Here is a 22114-nt window from a genome sequence, read left to right as displayed (position 1 = left end):
TCAGTGCCAAACTGCAAGTGCTCCCTTTTTATAATTGTTTTTATTGATTAGTGATTCCATGGTTGTCATATTTGATTTACTAGTCAGACCCTAGTACAGTGCACTGTGTGTGCCCTGGGACAGTAAATCATTGCTGCTAGTGGGCTGCAGCACTGAGTGTGCCACCCTCAGAAGCAGCCTGTAAAAGGTGACTAGGCTGTCATTGCAGAGCCTGTATGCAGTCTAGTACTGCCATGTCCACTCGGCAAGTGCATCCACTTTCCAGGCCTTGACCTTTCCTTTTCTTCCATGTCATTCACCCCTAAGGTAGGCCCAAGGTACCCCTGTGAGCAGGGTGGGGTGTATGTGAAAGGTAGGACATGTCCTTGTGTGTGTGGCATGTTCTGATAGTGAATTACTGTCAATATCGTTTTTCACTAATGCAGAGGACAGAATGGGGAGTTTGTTTATAACAAGTTCTAAACATAACTGGCCCTGGGAAAAAGGTAGGAAAACAAAGTTTAGTACTCCTGAACTCAGAACGTTCAGCTGCATCTTTTAGTGAGGGTGATTTTTAGATGCTGTGTTTGAAAATACCACTTTCAGTAAGTAGGTATTTTCTTGCCTAACCTTCTAGTGTGCCGTTGCTAGGTTTGTGTATTGCATGCCTGGCTTTTGGATGACAGGGGCTGGCGAGGGGCAGTGGCTCCAGAAGTCTGAGTCAGGGCTAGGCTGTATAGACCTGAGTTGCATTTAGATTAGGGGGAGGAGATGTCCTTTTACCTGCATGGGCCTGGTCTGCCTTCAACAATGCTGTTTCTACCTCCTGCCAGGAGGCTGCACTAGTGAAGGCAGAACTGGTTTTGGCTGGGTACAGACACTCTGCCTTGAGAGAACAAAGGATTTTTGTGTATAAAAAGAGGGGCCCAGACCCCAGACTTTTAGATCGCTTCTAGGAATCAAGATGAACCTTTGCTAAGGAGAAGAGGTGGAGAAGCTCAGGAAGAATACTGACCCTGTCTTGTTTGCTCTTTGGTTGGCCTGCAGTGGCTACTTTCATCCAAGGAAGGAAGGAAAGGACTTTGCTGTTTGCTTTGTTACCTGCTTGAGGAAAAGATCTCCAAGGTCTTGAAATTGAGCTTGCCTCCTGTTCTGGAGTCCCAGGGACACAAAGATTTAATTTCTTCTGTCTCTGTTATGTTATGTTATGTTAAAATGGCTTTTATAGAGCGCACGGCTACTCAAAAAGAGTGTCCCGGCGCTTTTATTTAAGGTAGGCTGCAGTAGACTAACATAACACATTAAAAGAGAGAGTGTCACAGACAAAAAGAAAACAACAAGCATGCAAAAGGCCTACTGGGTAAACAACCAGGTTTTAAGGTCCTTTCTAAAAGCTAGTAAGCTGGTGGCTCCCCGGAGTGTAAGAGGCAGAGAGTTCCACAGCTGTGGCGCCAGTAGTCCAAAGGAGCGACCTCCCAAGCGCGCTCTCTTCACTCGCGGGACAGTCGCCAAAAATAGGGATTCTGACCTCAGAGAGTGAGCCGGTCGGTAGAAGGCAAGTCTCTTTTGGAGGTACTTTGCTCCCGTCGCATGGAGATCCTTGTATGTTAGGGTCAAAGCCTTAAAGGCGATCCGCTTGCGGATTGGGAGCCAATGCAGGGTCTGGAGCAAGCCCGCATCACTAGCGTGTCTGTTCAATCCATAAATCGCTCTCGCCGCAGCATTTTGCACAACTTGGAGCCGCTGTAGCAGGTACTCTGGCAGGCCCAGGTACAGAACGTTTGAATAATCTAGCTTAGAGCCTATCAGGGCCTGCACAGTCAGCTTCCTGTGCTCCTCCGATAAGAGGGGAAGAAACCTCCGTAGCATCCTAAGGAGGCCAAAGCAAATGCCCGACACCCCCAGGATCTGGGACTTCATGGTCAACCCCTTGTCCATCTTGACACCCAAGTTCTTAGCCATTTGGATGCCAAAAAAGGAAACTGCAATACTGACACCAGCGAGCGATGCCATAACCTGCACCAAATCTGTGGGCACCACTCATGAAGAGCAGAACACATTGCCCGACGTGCACCGCAGACCCGACGCCTGCCAACTCCATTCTGCATCGACTCCGAAGCCGTCAATGAGGCTGCTGCCTGCACCAGAGCGAGGACACCGCTTGTGATGTCTACAATGCACCGTCCTGACTCGCACCGCAGCCCTGACTTCACCAACGCCAGTGCTTCATCAACGCAGAGCCTATACTCGACGTGGATAACTCCTGCATCCTTCGACACCTCACCATCATAAGGAACCAACACCTCGCCAACACCAAGATGTCACCATCCTGTACAAGAAGGAGCAGATGTCTGACCTCCCCTGCACAGTAAAGGAACCAAAACTTAACCTCCCTTGTGTTGTAAGGAACCAACGAAGCATCACCTGCCCGACGCAGTGCACCATCTTTGCTTTCATCAATGCCAAGGTATTGTTCACTCTGCACCCGAAGGTGCGCAATTCGTGGTCAGTGCTGTTCTTTGGGGTTTTTCTGTCATGGCATCTTAATAGCTTCAGGTGGAGTTATTTGTTGCTACAGACCTCAATTGAGTGAATAACCTGTGTTTGAGGAGATCTTGTTAACTGCATTGTGGATTCTTGTCGTTTGGCCTTGTTTTGGTTTGGATAAACATTACTTATTTTTCTAAATTGCGGTGTTGTCCATTTGTAGTCTTTTCACTGTATTAATGTACGTGTTCACAAATGCTTTACACACTGCCCCTGAGTTAAGCCTGTCTGCTTGTGCCAAGCTACCAAGGCGGAAAGCAGTGGTTATTTTAGAAGTGTCTCCCCCTTACCCTGACTAGAAGCAAGGGCCCCTATTTGGACAAAGGATCCTACCTCTACCAACTAGACCCCCATTTCTAACCTTGGTGGTCAGCAGTGAGGATCTGGACTTGCATTTTTGACTTGCACACAGTGATTAGTGTACACTACTAGCATAGTGCAGACCATTACATAACCCCATATATTTGGTAGAATTTTTTTTCTATGAATTCTTTTGCATCTTGAGAACTGCCAATTTTCACCATGAGCAAACCAGCATCATTTGCATCTGTGGATATTGAATTTGAGGGGAAAGGGTTGATACCTAGACTGTGACACAACTCAAAGCTGTCTGCAAAAGATTTAAAATCTCTGTGAGAGGCCTCATCAGAAAGGAGGAATACGAAAAGGCACTGAGGGCCTGGTTTGAATCAAGAATTGCCGGTGAGCTTACAGAGGAGCCTATGGTGGAGGTAGAGAATTTAGATGGGCAGCAAGAGGGGCTAATGGCTTGACTGGGGGGGAAGTTGCGTTCCAGGGTGGGCAGCAGTGTATCTGCAAAGGGTCTGCCTCCAGAGGAGTTGGAGGATAGAGAGAGAAGCAGAGTGCATGAGATGGGGCTTGCAAAGCTTAGGCTGGGGAAGGAGTGTGACAAGGAGAGTAAGAAATTGCAGTTGGAGAGCAAGAAAGGCCATGGAGGAGAAAAAGATGCTTTTAGAGCACGAGAGCGGGTTGAGGGAGTTTGATCTGAAAGAGAAAAGTTTGGAGATCAATCCCTCTGGTGGAAGCATACATTCCCAAAGATGGTATTAAGGATTTCATGAAGCATGAGGACATTGGTCAGTGAATCATGGCCTTCGAGGTAGCAATACGTTCCCACCGGGTCCCTGAGAAAGATTGGGGAGCGGAGTTGTGGGGCCGCTTTGTCAGTGAAGGAAGAGAGATATTACTAGCTTTGCCCACTGAGGATCAGATGTCCTATGCCCCAATGAAGGAGACCTTGATAGCCAGGTATGGATTGACCCCAGAGCTATATAGGCAGAAATTTAGAAACTGCAAGAAGCTGGAGTCAAGTACTTGGGTGGTGTAGGTGTCCTATTTTTGCAGAGCTTTGGAGGGTTGGTGAAGGGTAGCAAGGTGAATGATTTACAGGGGCTCTATGATTTGGTTGCATGGGAGTACTTGTCAGATAATTGTTTTCCAGAGCTACGCCAGCAATTGATTGACAGTAAGCTGACAGACCCCAAAAAGCTTGCAGTGGAGGCGGACTGCTGGGTCAGTACCAGGGTCCAAAGGGTAATGTGAGAGACTCCGCCAAAGGTGGGCAGGGTCGCCAGCAGAAGAGTGGTGGGACAAGGGTAAACAGAAGGAGTTCCAAAAAGGGCCTCAAAGTAATCCCCAAGGGAAACATGATAAGGGTTCCCAGCCTCCCACTGAAAAGAAGCCATGGATCCCGATGGGTAAGCCTGTTCATAAGGGTTTCAAGGTATGTTTTGGTTGTGATCAGGTGGGTAAAATCTGTATGGACCAGGGTTTCCCTGTCGCTCATAACATACATGATATGGGTAGGGAACTGCACACCTATCTGACATCATTAGCCTAATACTCAGGCATTATTACACATTGAATGAATCCACTTCATCTTACTTGGATATATAAATCGATTATGCTGTTAAAAAACACTATCGTATATAACCCAAACAAAAAATAAGCAGGCCATGGGTCCTCATATGCTGCATGCCTTTACCACACCAGACGTCCTTTGTGCCCCAACTCCCTCTTTAAAGACCTCTCCCAGTTATTTATGTTCTTCAGCAGAATATCATTCCCTTTTGTAGATTCTCTCACAAGGTAAAAACTATGTGAAACAGGGTCTCTTTGTTTCTTGTAACATGCATGAGACGATGCGTTGGGAACTTCACACAAATCTGACATCATTTTGCCTAATACTCGTGTATTATCAAACATCGAAGAAGATTCATCTTACTCCTACATATATATAAAAAAAATGACATAATAAAAAATACTCTATCATATATAACCCTAAGAAAAATAAAGAATAATATTGGGTTATTGGTTGGTGGGAAAACGTCATGACATCTTAGGATGAAGGGCATCTCTGATAGAGCTTTATATTCATGTGACATAAATTCATCAAGGCTCCCTTCTCATGTGGTAGGCGTGCAGTAATTTGAAGGATGCAGAGCCTTAAGCCTTGGATGGTCATATCGTTGCATCTATGCATTGGGAACCATTTGTTGTGCTTCTCAAAGCATCTGCAATACACCATAATTCATTTTAACTAAAACTAAATTGAGATAGGATTCATGGCTGCGGGTGGCTGTATGTCTCACAACATTTACAAACTTCAAGAATGTCAAAAATGTTAGTAGTTTCCAGAGAGGTGTACTATAGGTAATATAACTGCAGGGAAGCAGCGAGCAAGCAGTTTGAATAATGCTATTTAGACTGTCCATTTGTTTCAAAGCTAACCTATAAAGGAATAGAAGAATAAAGACGGGTTGTGTATTTTTCACTACAATACCAGATGAATAGAAAAGCAGGGTCACTGATTTGATTTGACTAATTGTATTAAATACTGAACAGTCAGCTGAACTTTGGGTGTGTGCATAATATTATTTAACATTTAAAAAAAGTCTTTTAAAATCATGCATTAAAGAGCGCAAAGTGTCACATCATAGCCCAACACACAACAATAGGGCACTTTTGTTAAGATCAGTCCGACAAGGACCACAACTGCAATTGTGCCCTATTGGATGAAGGAAGTGTGGGCCACCCTAAAGTTACAGGCTACAAATGACATGGAGGCACCAATATAATATGAAGCTATACGATTTACTGATTTTCTCTTCTCTGGTCTACTGATAAGGATTCTGTTGTTGATATTATCAATTTTTTTTTATCCTTGTCTGAATAATGGAAGTCTGGGTATGTTTGGGTATGCTTGGTTTGACTATATGCATGTGCGTTTTTCTTTTGGGGGGGGTGCTTCCTGACCTATTGTGAATTATGGCGTCCGGGGTGTGTATGCTATATTGTTGTTGCATCATGTATTTTCACCTGGAATATATTTGTAATCATGATTTCATTTTTCTTTCTAGATTAATGAAAACAGCCTGTCTAAACACAAACGAGCTTGTGAAAATGGTGCAAACCCATATCCCATTTACGCTGCAGTGGAAAAAAGTAACATCACGAGCGGCAAAAAAAATACTTCTGGTACGAACATGCGTGTGTCAAAAGTTTAGATTGCAAAAATTATTGATCAAAACCTATCAATGACCAGCCTCTTTGTAGCTGAGTAATCATGTTATGTTCAATTGCAACAGCCCTTCTCGTGGAAAAGGTGTTTCTTCTTAGTTTACATATACATAACTAGTGCAAAGTTCCGCTTCAAATCTTGTCCACTCTATATTGGGATCAAATTTCCACATGATAAGCCAGGAAGTGTTAAAAATATTGATAAAAATAAAAAAATGAATGCCTCTTCCAGCATACATGTAATTGTAAATCTGCTGGCTTAAAAAGTACAAACAATTCATAGACCTAAGATTCTGTAGACAAAATGGATCAAAATAAGTAAAGGTAAATATGTATGCATTAGTGAGTATTTCTGCAGCGCACCCTATTATTGCAAAAAAAAACTAGGGGCAGATTTACAAGTCCCATGCGCCACTTTTGAGTCACTTCCTAAACTTGGCACTAAATACTAATAAATACAGTGAGCTATACTTTTTCAATTCTGCTTTGGCACCTGTCGAAGTTGGGATCAAGTGAATCTAACATGGTGGATAGTTCTGTGATACAGCCCCGGAGACAGCTATACTTGATGGTAAAATTTGACTTCTTCCATCTAGAAACCAAATATGTTGGATCTAATGTATAATCAACTACTATCTGACAAAGCCGGAGTACTTCTCAAAATAAAAAAGGAACAAAGAGCAGAGGGCCAATGAGAGCAAATACACCAGCTGGACCGGGGAAAGGGACACTAATAAACAGAAGCATTTCCTGCCTGGTGAACATATACAATTATAATTTTTCTTAAATCATGCATTAAAGAGCGCAAAGTGTCACATCATAGCCCAACACACAATAGGGCGCTTTTGTTAAGATCAATCAGACAAGGACCACAACTGCAATTGTGCCCTATTGGATGAAGGAAGTGTGGGCCACCCTAAAGTTACAAGCTACAAATGACATGGAGGCACCAATATATTATGAAGCTATACGATTTACTGATTTTCTTTTCTCTGGTCTTCTGATAAGGATTCTGTTGTTGATTTTATCAATTTGTATTATCCTTGTCTGAATAATTGAAGTCTGGGTATGTTTGGGTATGCTTGGTTTGACTATGCAAGTATATGTGAGTTTTACTTTTGGGGGTTGCTTCCTGACCTATTGTGAATTATGACGTCCCAGGTGTGTATTTCAAAGTACTTCTCCATTTTTCTGTGTATTAAAGTTTTGTATTGTTTGTTGTGCTGTATCACTGATTTCAAAGTCCTGATAAAGTATTTATAAAAAATGAGAAATAGAAAAGAATACATTTTTGTAAAAAAGAAATTGTGTGCTACAAGAATTACTCTTAAGGGATTTAACCTGTGTGTTGGGCTATGATGCAACACTTTGCACTCTTTAATGTATGATTTTTCATTATAATTGTATATCTTCACCAGGCAGGAATTGCTCCTGTCATTAGTGTACTTATTAAAATAATCGGGAGTAAGTCCTGCAAGGTCTTCCAAGTAAGGCTCAAAAACCTCCTTTTAATCTCAACAGCAATTCAAGACTTTTAAGGCGCCACACATAGAAAAGCTTGCATAACCCCAAATGATCCTAATAGACATTTTCCGTTCACACTGAAGGTGCAGAATGTAGGACTGCGAAATTTCAGAAAGATGACTTGCAGGAAGAGAGCCGGGAAAACACAACAGCTAGCTCAAGTTCCATTCTGTCATTAGTGCAGAATGGAGGACAGATCTTGAATGATTGCAGAGATGATAGTGAAACGTTTCACAACAGTAAGGATCTGTTAGTGGAAGGCACACCAACATCAAATGATTCTCCCCTGGTTCCTGACAGCTTAGCCCATTGATGAGGGTCACTCCAATGGCAGTGGCCATTCAGAAGGAGAAAAGGAGTTCAAAATGATTCTGAAGGAAAATGTACATTTTCCCCAACATTATTGGTCAGAAAATCAGGATTTTATTAAAGACATGGAGGCTTATATTATTGCAATAGTCTTTATCATGGGGCACATGCATCAACCAAAATATCAGTCGCAAAGGGGCCGATTCGCAGAATTTGCCCCTTTGCGACCTGTATTTTGGCATTTGGAATGCATCAACCCAAATGCAAATTTGCAAAATGGGTAACCGCAAAATTTGATGACCTAAATTGTGAATGCATTTAGGGAACCGCAAATTGCGATTCTCTATTTGGAATGCAACAAGCCTTTCTTAAATGCAACTTGGCATTTAGGAAACGCGAATTACCATGAACTGTAAGCTGATGGTAATTGGCAAAAACCTGTGCACACATGCCAATTTCAGGGGTGCATCAGGGTGGTTTTTTAGCCCCCTTACACAATTGAAATTGCATGCGCAATTGAACATGCAGTTCCCATTCATTCCTATGGGCCTCTAGGCCCATAGGAATGAATGGGAAGCTATTCCTTAATTGCGAATCGCAATTGCGATTTGCAATTAAGAAATATGTAGGAATCGCTAATATTTTAGCCAAACCTCCATGCATAGGCAATTGTGATTTCATAATTGTGATTCCTTAATAATCACAATTATGGAATCGCAATTTTCTTGTTGATGCATGTGCACAGATACTGCCATGGGGTCAACCTGAGCCTGTCTGCTTCTGATGTCCTTGAAGCCCAAGGCCCAGCAGAGGGTGGCCAATCTACCCTTCTCTGGTGAGACCCTGTTTGGAAAACACGCTGACTAGGAGATGGCCTGTATGAAGGCGGAGACGGAGACCTTGACGGCTGTCTGATTGTAGAAGCCGAAGGAAAAGAAGAAGACCTTCCGCTCGTTCCAGAGACTGTATGGGGCGCAAGGTAGAGGGCAAGGTCGCCAGGCTAGACAACAACAACAGCAGCAGTTCCAGCGGCACCCGTTCCAAAAGCGCCAGAGGGCCGTGGTGGTCAGCAGGCTTCATCCGCGACCAAAGGCCCGGCTGGGTCTAGGCCCTGAGCTGTTACTTCCCCTTCATCCGTTACCCGCTCCGGTGGGGGGGGAAGCATACATTACCTGGCAGAGTGGAGAAACATTACTCAGGACAAGTGGGTGCTGAATATTGTTTGCAATGGATACAGTCTTCGTTTCACCAGCCCGCCTCCAGCAATTCCACCGGTCGGCTCACAGTTCCGACTGCGCGAGCTCCAGGCGGGGGCCGATACCCTGTTAAGAAAAAATGCCGATCGAAGACGTCCCTTTGTCTCAAAGGGGAAAGGGTCTTTACTCGCCTTCCGTTGTTTGGGACATTGCCTTCTCTCACCTCACCATTGCGGACACGACCTGCACCGGGCCAATTCCAACTGCGCTGTAGTCCTCCTGCCGCCGCTCCTGACATCTGCGGCCGCCGAGTGGAGGACTACTACTCCCTTGGGCCATTGCAGCAAGAGCCGCCACCGCCAGACACCACCTCCGGAGGTGCTACAAAAGTGCGCGATACCGGTGGAGCGGGTGTCTACCTTCCGTTGTTTAGGACATTTCCTTCGCTCACCTCACCATTGTGGACACGACCTGCACCGGGCCAATTCCAACTGCGCTGTAGTCCTCCTGCCGCCGCTCCTGACATCTGCGGCCGCCGAGTGGAGGACTACTAGTCCCTTGGGCCATTGCGGAAAGAGCCGCCACCTCCAGACACCGCCCCCGGAGGCGCTACAAAAGCGTGCCATACCTGTGTCGTCGGACGCGAGCGGGACACCGGACGAAGCCCGGGCAAAGGGCGGGCCCTCTTAGGCCCTCAGAGGCCAAAGGAGGCTGGGCTGGGCCACCCCTCTGTCGTGCAGGACACCGCATATACTATGTTTAGGTACTTGTACCTCGTTCCCTTACCTATATATCGTGTGCTAATTGATATCGGTTTCTCTGTTGTACTATGGTTCGCTCACTTAGGAAAGACTGTAAGGTCACCATTTCATCTACTGGGGGGTGTGGCAACTGGTACTATCGATCAATTCCGGACACTGGCCAAAGTGGTAATAGAGAAAGAGATATCGCTAGTAGAGAAGCGTTTGTCGTTAGATGCTCCAATCTTACCAAGAGAGGAACGTTTCCCTGTCAGAAGATCTGTCATACCCGAACCAGCTCAAAGTAACACACCATTAGTTATCCTGAGTCCAGTATCTAGCCTCACACAAGGGGAAATTGATAACGCCGAGGCATGTTCACTACTAAACTCAACACCAACTAGTTTGGCTTCTCGCGCCTCTTGTGTTTCACCACCCCTATCACCTATTCCAGCTTTGTTGTCACCTACACCTGCGAATCCCGCACACGTTAACACCGTGATACTAGAGACTACTAATACTAGTACTACTGACCCACCAGGCAAAAGAAAAAGAGGAGCTAGCCCACTAAAGAAAGTCACAGTAAAGAGTCGCAAAAAAGTACAAAAGGTACCTCGACAGCCTGTGCAGCCCCCTAGTTCACCTTTAGTAGTTATTGACAAACTCCAACCAGTCACCCAAGGTTATAGTGAAGAAAGGCTTCTAGAGAAAATGGAGAAGTTGGTTAGATCGTTGGTGCTACCATTGATAGAAAGGACGAAATTGATTAATTCCAAATTAGATCACCTGGAAAAATTAGTTTCTGGAAATACAACCAGACTAGATATTATAACAGTTCTAAAGAGTCCAAAGGCCTCACTACCTACTACTGTCCCACCAATCACTGTCCCTAGTAGTAATAGCGTAACGATGCAAACTAATATCACTGCACTTCCAGTTACCCGACCTTCCAAAACCACTGTAAATAAAAGCATGTCAGACACTAACTTACTGGGGTCTGCTAGAAATAAAGCTGCGAGGACAGGTGCTACGGCCAAGAAACACCCTGAGCCACGCGTTCAAACGGCGGAAAATCAGTCCAAGGGGCAGGGCCTTATGACCAACAAGCATATCCCCCAACGAGTTCCCTGTGTAAACCTCCCTCCTGAAGCAGTACCCTACACAATTATCATGGTGGGAGTTTGCGGGATTGGAACCGAGAAACTGGAAACACATAGGGATTTGAAGAAAAAAGTCATTTACTGGCTTAATACTAATAGAACACTCCCCCTCCCCCCCCCAACCCCCTTCTCTAGTACGGAGATACTCAATGTTAGGAGGGTAAGTTGGGTAGGGAACACTGCCAAGGACCTGGAAGGTGACTTTGTCATCGTGAGTTTTAAATATCCTTGGGTGGTCTATTTCATCCGTTGGGAACCAAGGTTCGGGAGAGAGGGGGATATCCAAACGCTAGATTTACACAACTTTTATCCTGGCACAAAACACGTCCCACCCTTCCCCCCCCGGGCCATGTATATACAAGGGAGCCATATGTAGCAAATCCCTTTGCAGGGCTATGTTCCAATTTCCCCTATCAAATCTATTTGAGCCCTTTTCAAATCTAGAGGGGGTGGGTAGACTGACTGTCACATAATATTGATCCCCCTAAAGCCATTGAGCCTAATAACAAAATGGTCTGGAGGGGTACGAAATATGGAGTGTATTTAGAAATACCCAAAGCGGTTCAAGCTTTAAATGATGGTCAGGAAAAGGGGCAAGAAGAAGGCCATGAAGCTGGGCAGGATGTGGATATGCTATACCAGCATCCCGTTGAGGGAAAAACAGATAACAGAGGAAATATCACGAAAGATATAGCCCAGAATGTAGTCTCCCCATCAACCTAGATAGAAACCAAAGTGGGTTGGAAACAATTACTAGTATAGAGGCGAATGTTTCATTAAAATACAACACTATGCCTGTAACTGATATCACCCATACAACTAGGCCCAGGTTACCACTTCTACATCAACCAGTGCATGAAACTGGAGATGGATTGAATATTACAACCTGGAATATAGCAGGTATAAATAGTAAATTTAATACTCCTTTTTGGAATGACTTTATTACCCAAGGGCATGACATAATATGTCTCCAAGAGACATGGCATAGAGACCAAATTACCGTCGAAGGTTACACATCCTTCTATATAAATGCCAAAGATTCCGCTGCTGGCAGGGCCAAGAGTGGTCTGTTAACCCTGATTTCTACTGGGCTTACAGAATTTAAATTGGGTAAATGCATCGATGTTGGCCCTTATGCACTTATTATCTGTCTTGAGCACCAAAAAACTAATGATTTAGTGATAGTTCATTTTTACAATAACATTCTTAACACCAGTAGAGATTTTGTGGTACAGGATATAGAAACAGCAATAGATAAACTTCTGGTAGACTATAGAGATTGCCAAGTCATACACTGGGTAGGAGATTTTAATTTGCAAGTTTGTGTAGATGCCCAGAAGGGGATCTGCGGTACCATCTATGATCATGAGGACAGAAGTACCATAATTTACAACCATTTTCCACATGACACATACGGGCTGGCACTGAACAGCTTAGCCGCCAAAATAGATTTAGAACTTTTGGACTGTTCTAAAAAGAGGGGTAACATTAGATGTCCAACATTTAAGGGTAGGAACTCCAATTCCAATATCGACCATATATTAGTTTCGAGTGGTACTGCGTACTGTCATTTATGGATAGAGGAGCAAGCAGTGAGTGATCACAATAGTATCTCACTGACATTACTTGGCTGGGGTTTTAAAACTCAAACCTACAGTAAACAGACACAGGAAATCATGGCCTCTAGACCAAATGGACCAATAATTAAGTGGGATAAAATCAATCCTAATAAACTCCAAGCAGAGGTAAATGCCAAATTCGGTGCCGAAATAAGTTATTGCCTCAAAGACGTGACTAACCCTGAAATCATGTTATTCATGATCAACAAGATCAATGTAACAATAGAGGGTCTATTGACTGGCAAGAACCATAAACATAGAGCCAACCAATCGGGCTGGTTTAATAAAGATTGTACAGAAGCCTTGTCTTCACTAAAACATGCGCTGCTAATAAAACCAAGAGACCCGGAACAAATTAGGGAAAAGCGGCATGTTTACAAAGCAACGTTAGCAGCAAGGAAAAGCAGTTACAAGACGAGGCATGGCAAAATTTAGACATGGCTGCAGCCACAAAAAATAGCAAACTCCTGTGGGAGATAATTAATTGCCCATTTCTAAAGAATGACACTATACCTGCAGTAACTTCCAATGTGAACTGTAAAGCATGGATAGAACATGTCTCTAAGGTTTTTAACTCGGATGGATTGTTTTTAGATACTTCTGGCCTATAGCCGACCATTCCGTTATCCATTACCTTGTATGAGGTTCAGGCAGGACTTGAGAAGAGCAATGGTGGTAAGGCCCCTGGACCGGATGGTGTACCTATATATCTACACAACATGAAATGGACTTATGGGTACCCATCCTAACATGCTTTTTTAATGCTGCAATTGAATTTGAACTTCCTCAGACTTGGGGCCAATCAATTATTGTACCACTTTTTAACCCCTTCCATGCTCATGACGAGCTCAGCTCGTCATGAGGCACAGTGGAGCTGTGCTGAGGACGAGCTGAGCTCGTCATGAAAGAACCAAAATCACACTTTCCAGCACAGGAGGGGAAAATGCACAGCAGCGATCTGGTTAAGAAGGGTTCAAGGTCAGAGGCATGCAACTATCGACCCATCTCCCTCCTTGATTCATCGATAAAAGTACTAAGTAGAGTTCTCTTAGACAGACTGGAAACGTGGGCAGAAGAGGAATCTATTCTATCACCAGTACAGTATGGTTTCAGGGGGGGGATTAGTACGATGGAGCAATGCATCAACTTTGACCTTTTTATCAATAAATATACATCAGTTAATGAAGGAAACCTTTTTTTAGGTTTTGCGGACCTAAGTTCTGCTTTTGATTTGGTTGAACACTCACTTTTATGGCCCATTTTAATAGACATGGGTGCACCCAATGAGATCATATATTTCCTTGCCAGACTATATGATACACTAACATGCAAGGTACGTTATGGGATGGCCGGCGAGTGCACCCCTTATTTTAAATTTAACAGAGGCATAAGGCAAAGATGCGTCTTGGCACCCCTTCTGTTTTCCTTGTTTATTAATGAGATAGATGCGATACTTATAACGTCCGCTGTGGATGCGCCATTTATTGATTGTAATCCCATTCCAATTCTGCTTTACGCAGATGACGCGGTCCTTTTATCGCGTACTCAAAATGGTTTGCAACACCTCATTGACAACTTCTCTACATTCATAGTTAAACGGAAATTGGTAATTAATAAAGGAAAAACGTTCACGTTTTTTTTTTTGTGTTCGCCCGTGTTTCTGCCAGTTCGCGAGGGTTTTGTACACTTTCGCAAATTGCGAACTTACCTGTCGGGTCGCAAGTTTCGCGAACTTGTTGTTTCTACGTGTCCAGCCTGTTTGGGACACTCTTCTTCATCACTGCCACTCTCTGTCACCACTGCCACTCTCTGACTACTCATGCCACCCTCTGGCCCACCCATGCCACCCTCTGTTTCATCACCACACCCTCTAGTTGTCCAGTGTACATTATTTTCGGCAAAGCAAAGCACACCTTCCCTGCCTCAAGTGACCTGAATTAATTTGGGGCTGATTAATGTGTCACAGAATATTTTTTTAGCTGGCACCTGCTTCCTTAGTGCGCCCTGATTAGTGATCTTTTGCACTTGCTAAGTGCTTTCATTGTTGCAAAATTAGTTACAACACCTGCCCTGCCCCAACTGACAATAATGAATTAGGGGCTGATTAATGGATTTTAACTTCCAGCCTGGCTCCTGCTTGTCTCCCTTAGCTGTAATTCAGGACCTTTGTGGCATATGTGTAACTATTCTGAGGTTCAGAGCAGGGTCACATAATAGTTTCAACTGGCAACTGAACTCTGGAGGGGCCCCTCAGGAAGCACTACAGGAAATGGCTACTAATGATGAGCCTGAACTTTTGAACCTGGTAAGTAGTTACTTTCAGTTTTGCTAAGATCGTATTTCTGCAATTTTGCACTTATTCGCGGGGCGCGAACTCACGCGAACTCACGCGAACAGTGCGAGCAGTGCGAGCAAAATCCGCTGCTCGCGGATTTGCGGATTTTGCGGGAGATTCGCAAATCTCGCGGATTGCGGATTTCCCGAAAATCCGCAAAATCCGCGAGCGGAACGGATTTTCCGCCCACCCCTAATCTGTTGCCAGAAGGTACAGTTTCACCACACCAACAAATGGCTTTGGTGAAAGACGTTTGCTGTCTAATCCTAATTGGGAACATTCTCAATGGACATGCAATTATTGTTGTGAGGATCCCTTACATTCGGGTGTTTCCCTATCCTTTTTGTTCCTAAATGTGTTTCCAGGTGGTCTGTGCATAAGTGAAATAGGTTTGAACAAGGGTTATTTCATGTCGCAATATAGATTAATGGCCCCCAGTCCCTATTTTATTAATAAAGAATATCTGAATACATTTGAACCTGAATGGGCCCCGATTGGGCTATATTCTTTCTTTCCTGGGGAACACCCATGTTCGCAAAACCTAACCATAAAGTTCTGTTTGTGGAATATTGAGCCGGTGGATATTCTGCAGTAGGAAATAATTTGTTGTCAGAAAAAGCTGCTAGTTCAAATTCTGTGATTTTGATTTTAAGTCTACTTCTGTGGCATAGATTTATAATGCTTAGAAATATCACTTTTTGTTAAGCTAACATCCACAACTGCTGTGAATTGGGCAATTAGAGTTTACTGTAATCTGAGTGAGATAGTATGCCTTTGAAGCACTGTGAACGTTTTGAAATTGATGATACGGTAGTTACAGAATCGATTGAAATACCAATTGTACTTTTGTAGAGTTTATCGTACTTTCATTGTTCCTCTTCTTGCAGGCACCTGGTTCGAGTTCACCCCCCATGATGCTGGATTCACAGATTATGGAGCATTTGTCAAGACTGAAGTCATTGGAAGCCAGTTTAGCAAGGGCAACTTAGCAACTACGAAAGCAGAGCAAACGATCTGCTACCTGAGAGGTTCAAGACTTTACATATACATACGTATTAATATGTGCCAGTTTTAATAAATATTAGACTTTTTAATAACAATTGCTAATCAGAATGCATGAAGCATCGTATCTGAGGTATACTTGATAGTACTTTTCGGAGGACAACTTACATGGAATATAGGGGAATTTGCTGTAAATGTTATAATATTCGTAGCTATGGCCAAGAATATGTGATTAAAGAGTCTGTGCCTGCCCTAAACATGGGCAGTAATCTTATAATTATAGAAGTTCCATTTGTCTACGTAAGTGCTTTTCCAGCCTATTACCAGGCTGGCAAAACACTGCTCCTGATTGCAAAATAGCTGAATCACAATCGGACCATCATTAAACTGTAGGAAAAGTCATTTTTCTGCCAATATTTTTTAGCTACGACAGATCGTTGTAAGAATTAGGGATGTATGGAAATGTGTGAAATTTGCTTTTGTGTAATTTCACAAGATTCAAATTTGAAATGTAGTGCTACACGTTAATATAAAATGTCCCTTCATGTCACGTTCTGCACAATGATGCATTTTGAGTTAAAAATAATTAGAAAAACACAATTGCTGCTAACAGGCACTTGCATTTTGGTTGCACGCATTGCTCCAGTTCTATCATTTTGCCATTCACGATACCGTAGTTAGGCGATGCGGTTTAGTGGTGTGAGTCCGGTATAATGTGAAATTCCAAAAAATTACATGATATACACCCTAGTCATTTAAATTTTGCCCAGACCTAATTCATGAAAGCCAGGCTTAGAACATACCACATTCTTTTCTAAGAAAACTCCAACGATATAAGTGACACTTCCATAATGAATACCAAAAATGTATTCTTAACTTTGAGGGTTCATTTATAGTACGTTCACTTTGTAATGAAAAATACACTGTGTCACCAGGTCATGGTGGGCAAATCCCCAGACATGATTATCATCATGCAGCAGGAGCCACTTCAGGGAAAACAGCTGCTACAATGACTGGGAATCTCAAATGTTGTCATTCACCATCTGTTGGTGTGACAGAAATAATCCACTCCTAAAGGCTGACATGTAGCTTAAGAAAACAGTGCTTAATTTGAGCCAGTGGTTTCCGGTGTTTGGCACCATCACTTAATGGTCAACACCAGCGCTTGTGCAAGTCTGCCACAAGGTGTCGCTGTCTGTCTAATATAGAGATGACCACAACAACAGTTAAATATCAATTCAACACACATTAAAAAGGACTATTACCTTCCACCCAAGTCCCTCTTATATATTTGGGGGCCTAAAATAGTCCGAATTGACACACTTGTAGGAGTTTGATGGTTAGTAGTTGTGGTGTTACTATCATTGGCAGCATAGCAGGGGCAATGCATGATGCAAGATACAGTTGTCCATCAGTCACAATACAGACTATAGGCTTGATAAAAGGAAGACCATATTTAATTGCTCTGTTTTCCGATACAAGGGGCACTTTGGTATTATTATTATGTGTACCCCTGTTGACTTGGCATCCTTGGCGTGGTTTTCCCTGACTTTTAGCCTCTACCTCCTGCATTTTTGATGCTGTGCTGGATTTCATTTGGTCTGGCTTAGACTCTTTGTGCACTTTGCCACTGCTGATCATTCTCAAAGTACAAGTGTTCCCTGCATACATCTGTATTATGATTGGTTATCCATGATTGACATATTTGATTCACTTGTGAGTCCCTAGTAAAGTGCACTGAGTGTGCCAGGGCCTGTAATCAAATGCTACTAGTGGTCCTGCAGCACTGTTGTGCCAAACACACCCATAGCCTTTCAAATCAGACCTGCCATTAAGCATTGATATTGATAATGCAAGATAGCCTTAGGCAACAAGTATAACTCGACACCCGGAAGCTGTCCGTCTCAGGACGATAATGGCCCCTGTGTTGAGCCATGCATTGGTGGGGATCTTTTCCCATGTGAGGTTCCTAAGATAGGTGCTCTCTAACTGAGGTACCAGCTTCAGATCTAGGTGTATGATGTCTTCATATGAGGAGTGAAGTGTAATATACAAATTCACCCTCCTTATCATCTCTGAAGAAATGGGTTGGTTGAGCGATTCAACCGTGCCCTGAAAGTCATGATAAAGGGTCTTACAGAACCCATTACACATAAGTTGGACGTCTTCTTAACATGCCTGTTGTTTTTCTACAGGGAGGTTCCACAGAAACCTTAGGGTTCAGTCTCTATGAATTGCTGTATGGGCACCCTGTGAGAGCCTCTCAGTCTGAAGAAGGTAGGCTGGGAAAAAGCTCTGGATAAGATTCCAAAGGATGAGTTCAGCTACATGTTTGCCTCCAGGAACCAGACACAGTGCTTCAGGAAACGTGCTCATGTGAACCTGGAAGGCAGCCAGGAGGAGATGAAACAATGGTATGACCAGAATGCCACTCTTTTAGAGTTCAAGCCTGGCCAGAAAGTGTGGGTAATGGCTACAGCAGAGTCTTGCATGCTCCAAGACAAGTGGACGGGGCAATTTGAGGTGGTGCACAAGAGTGAAGTCTCCTCTTTGGCAAACTTTCAGACTCCTAGGAACCCTTTGAGGGTCCTGCTTGTGAACCACCTCAAACCTCACTTTTAGTGGTCTCAAGTACCTATGTTCCTGACTATGGATGATGGATTGGAAGGCGAGAGTTAATCTCTTCCTGACCTGTCGCCCAAGGAACATGATGGGTCAGTGGATTTGTTGTGCAGATAGATGCTTCAGAGCATGGTGTAGGAGCAGTTCTCTCACAATTAAATGATGAGAGCTTAGACCAAACTGTAGCTTTCATAGGAAGGAGGCTACTTCCCAGGGAACACAGGTGGAGTGCATTTGAGCGAGAAGCTTTTGCTGTGGTCCGGGCACTGAGGAAGCTAAGGTCCTACTTGTTTGGGACTCACATCTGGGTTTAGACAGACCACAGGACCCTCAGATGGTTGATGCAAATGAGGGCTGAGAACTCAAAACTGTTAACGTGGCCCATCTCCCTACAGGGAATAACCTTTACGATGGAACAGTGCCCTGGTACAGAACACGTCAATACTAATGATCTGTCCAGGTTCTTCTGCCTTAGTGATGAGAACTCCCCAGACGTTGAATAGTTCTCCCTACTTTTCAGTTTGAGGGGACACATGTTAGACTTGGCATCCTTGGCGTGATTTCCTGTGACTTTTTGTCTCTACCTCCTGCATTTTTGATGCTGTGCTGGATTTCATGGTTGCTGGCTTCGATGCTTGGGCACTTTGCCAATGCTGATCAGTGTCAAAACGCAAGTGCTACCTGTATAAACTGTTATCATGATTGGTTATCCATGATTGGAATATTTGATTCACTGTTATGGCCCTAGTAAAGTGCACTGCGTGCCTTTAAATTAAATGCTACTAGTGGGCCTGCGCACTGATTGTGCCACCCACACAAGTAACCTTTCATAGGTATCTCCGACCTGCCACTGCAGTGTCTGCGAGCATTTTATACCCACATGTTAACCTGGCAAGTGCACCCACTTGCCAGGCCCTAACCTTCCCTTTTCTTACATGTAAGACACACTTCAGGTAGGCCCAAGTTACACAGATGGGCAGTGTGCAGTTTATGTGACAGGTAGGCTATGTTCGAGGCATGTGGGCTGCTGAATTTATATCTGTGCATAGATCGCCGCCTAGTGTTGGGTCCGGATGATTGCACATTGTTGTCCTGGAAGAGACTACGAAGTATCACGAGATAGGTGGCTCCTCCCTCGGACTACAGTGCGCATGGGCATCCTCTCCATCCCCAGATTGTTTTTCTCAGCCATTGGGTTCAGATGTACTTTCCTACTCTCAAAGTTCGGAATCAAGAAAAGTTCTTAAAAGGCCAAAAGGCCTTCGGATACCGTCGGTATCGTTCAGCGCTCGGTGCCGATACACTTTTTACATCTCGGTTGCACTCCAGTCGTCTAGTCGGGCCGTAAGGCCTTCTCGACACCACGTGGACCGACCGTCGATGGAACGAAGTCCGTTCAAGTACTGCCCTCAGTGCAACTCGAAGTTCCCGCACACACACCAGCATCCAGTGTGCAACAAATGCCTTTCTCCAGATCATAACGAAGATAGTTGCCTGGCCTGTGTCCAGTTCCGATCAAAAAGCGCCGAAGACTCAGACCGAGACAACGGACAATACTCGGAGCCCGACTCCGAATATTACCCTGAAGAGGACGACCTTATCGTCTATCTCGGTGACTATGATCAGGACATCGTAGCAGTTGAAGACGACTCTGACTGCAAGGGGCGAACCGTGAGTACACCGCCCCATATAGACACTACACCTCTATCAGAGACTCAGGTCAAGGCATCACCAGCAGGCCTTAGCCAAGACCAACAACCTCGTTCTACAGCTCCGCAATATCACCCGGCAAAGAACATCGAAAGAGCCCTCTGAGACACGTCATACAACATCGGGTCCATCGAAACCGAAACTAGTCGACAATACAGTCTTCGGACCGCATTACGTCGAACCGAAGGTTTCGAAGCCAAAGGGCGTCGACCCAAAGGCCACAGTACCCTCGAAACAAAAAATCATCGAGCAGACATCGAAAACTAAAGCAGTCGAGTCGAGCTCCAAGTCAAAGGCCGTCGAGTCAACCTCGAGGCCAAAACACGTCGAATCGACACAAAAACAGAAACACGTCGAATCTACCCCCAAGAAGAACGTCGAACCGAGCAAATCGTCCTCTAATATCGACAAGGGGAACAAACCAATCGACGACAGGACAAGGCCTACGCCCAAACCTAGCATCGAACCAAAACCAAAAGTTGACGAAAAGAAATCAGTCGAGCCGGAGCCCATCGACCCAAAAAAGGGCGTTGAGCTGAAACAGCAGGCTCCAAAACAACATAAAGAGACTATCGAACCGACAACACCGCTCGGTCCGAAAAAAGTTGTGAAGCCAGCAAAGGACATTCAACCAACAAAACCTGCTGAAACCAATATTGACACCTAAAACGGTAGAGGTACCAAAGACCATCGACCCGAAGAAACAAAAGGCAAAGGTTGTAACACCAAAACCGAGAACTGTGGAAGAGGAGCTTCTTCATCCAGATCCCTCCACAGACGGACAGTCAAAAATCTACATTGATCCAAAAACTGGTAAAGTGACTGTATGTACTAAAAAGAAAAGGCCTCTACAAACTGAAGACTTTTCCAAGATCCCCCTAAAGAAGAGAGACTGTGCTACCCCTCCTATCCTCTTTCAACCTATCACTCCTGCTATGCCTACTACTCCTTATACACCAAACTCGCCAGCACGCTCGGACTACAACCCTGATGAAGATCAGGACGCAGATGTAGGTTTTGGTTACCCACAAAACCCTGATACAGAGCCAGACACACAGCCATGGGGTACAGGAGGGGAACCAGACACTGAAGGGTATCTGCCCATTTCAGACCCTGCAGCATACCCTACTAAGCCATCACCAACAGAGGACACAGTTGCATTTAATTCTCTGTTAGATAGAGCAGCAACCTACCACAATGTAGAGATGCACTCTGATGCTATTGAGGAAGACTTCCTATTTTATACACTTACAACATCTGAAAGACACGTTAAAACACTCCCAATGCTAAAAGGGGTGTTAAAACACGCAGGTGACATTTTTAAGGACACTGCTAGAGCCCAGGTCATAAACCCTAGAATCGAGAAAAAATACAGAGCTGCACCTATAGATCCTACATACATCAAAGGACAGCTACCCCTAGATTCCTTAGTGGTGTCAAGCGCAAGTAAGCGTGCAAACACAGACTACTGGTGAGGCTGCACCTCCAGACAAGGAATCTAAAATATTTGAGGCATCAGGCAAAAGAGTGGCGGCTCAAACTCCTGGAGAATAGCCAATACACAGGTATTGCTGGCCAGATATGACAGGGCGCACTACGACAGTTTGGAAGAAATTATCCAACACTTGCCTGATCCCTACAAACAGCAGGCAGATGAACTCATACAAGAGGGAAAGCTTATCACCAATGCATCCATTAAGTGCGCACTAGACTCAGCAGACACAGCTGCCAGATCCATTAATACCAGCGTGCTAATAAGGCGACACGCATGGCTTCGTATATCAGGCTTTAAGAATGAAGTTCAGTCTCCAATTCTTAATCAGCCAATTAA

At 44.3% G+C, this 22114-nt stretch overlaps 1 protein-coding gene across 2 annotated transcripts in view; it reads left to right on the top strand.

Moving 5' to 3' along the window:
* The window catches only part of LOC147712934 (cytosolic phospholipase A2 gamma-like), a 646694-nt gene that overhangs the window by 271523 nt on the left and 353057 nt on the right, over positions 1-22114 (top strand). For both annotated transcript variants that reach the window (XM_086920395.1, XM_086920396.1), the window contains exons 7-8: positions 5907-6024; positions 15837-15977. In XM_086920395.1, coding sequence (XP_086776521.1) covers positions 5907-6024; positions 15837-15977 — 259 coding nt within the window. The remainder of the gene's footprint in view (positions 1-5906; positions 6025-15836; positions 15978-22114) is intronic.

The sequence above is a fragment of the Lissotriton vulgaris genome, chromosome 5, assembly GCF_964263255.1.
Source record: "Lissotriton vulgaris chromosome 5, aLisVul1.2, whole genome shotgun sequence".
NCBI lineage: Eukaryota > Metazoa > Chordata > Amphibia > Caudata > Salamandridae > Lissotriton > Lissotriton vulgaris.
Note: the sequence above shows the minus strand (reverse complement) of the source record. Positions and strands in the feature narration are given on the sequence as shown.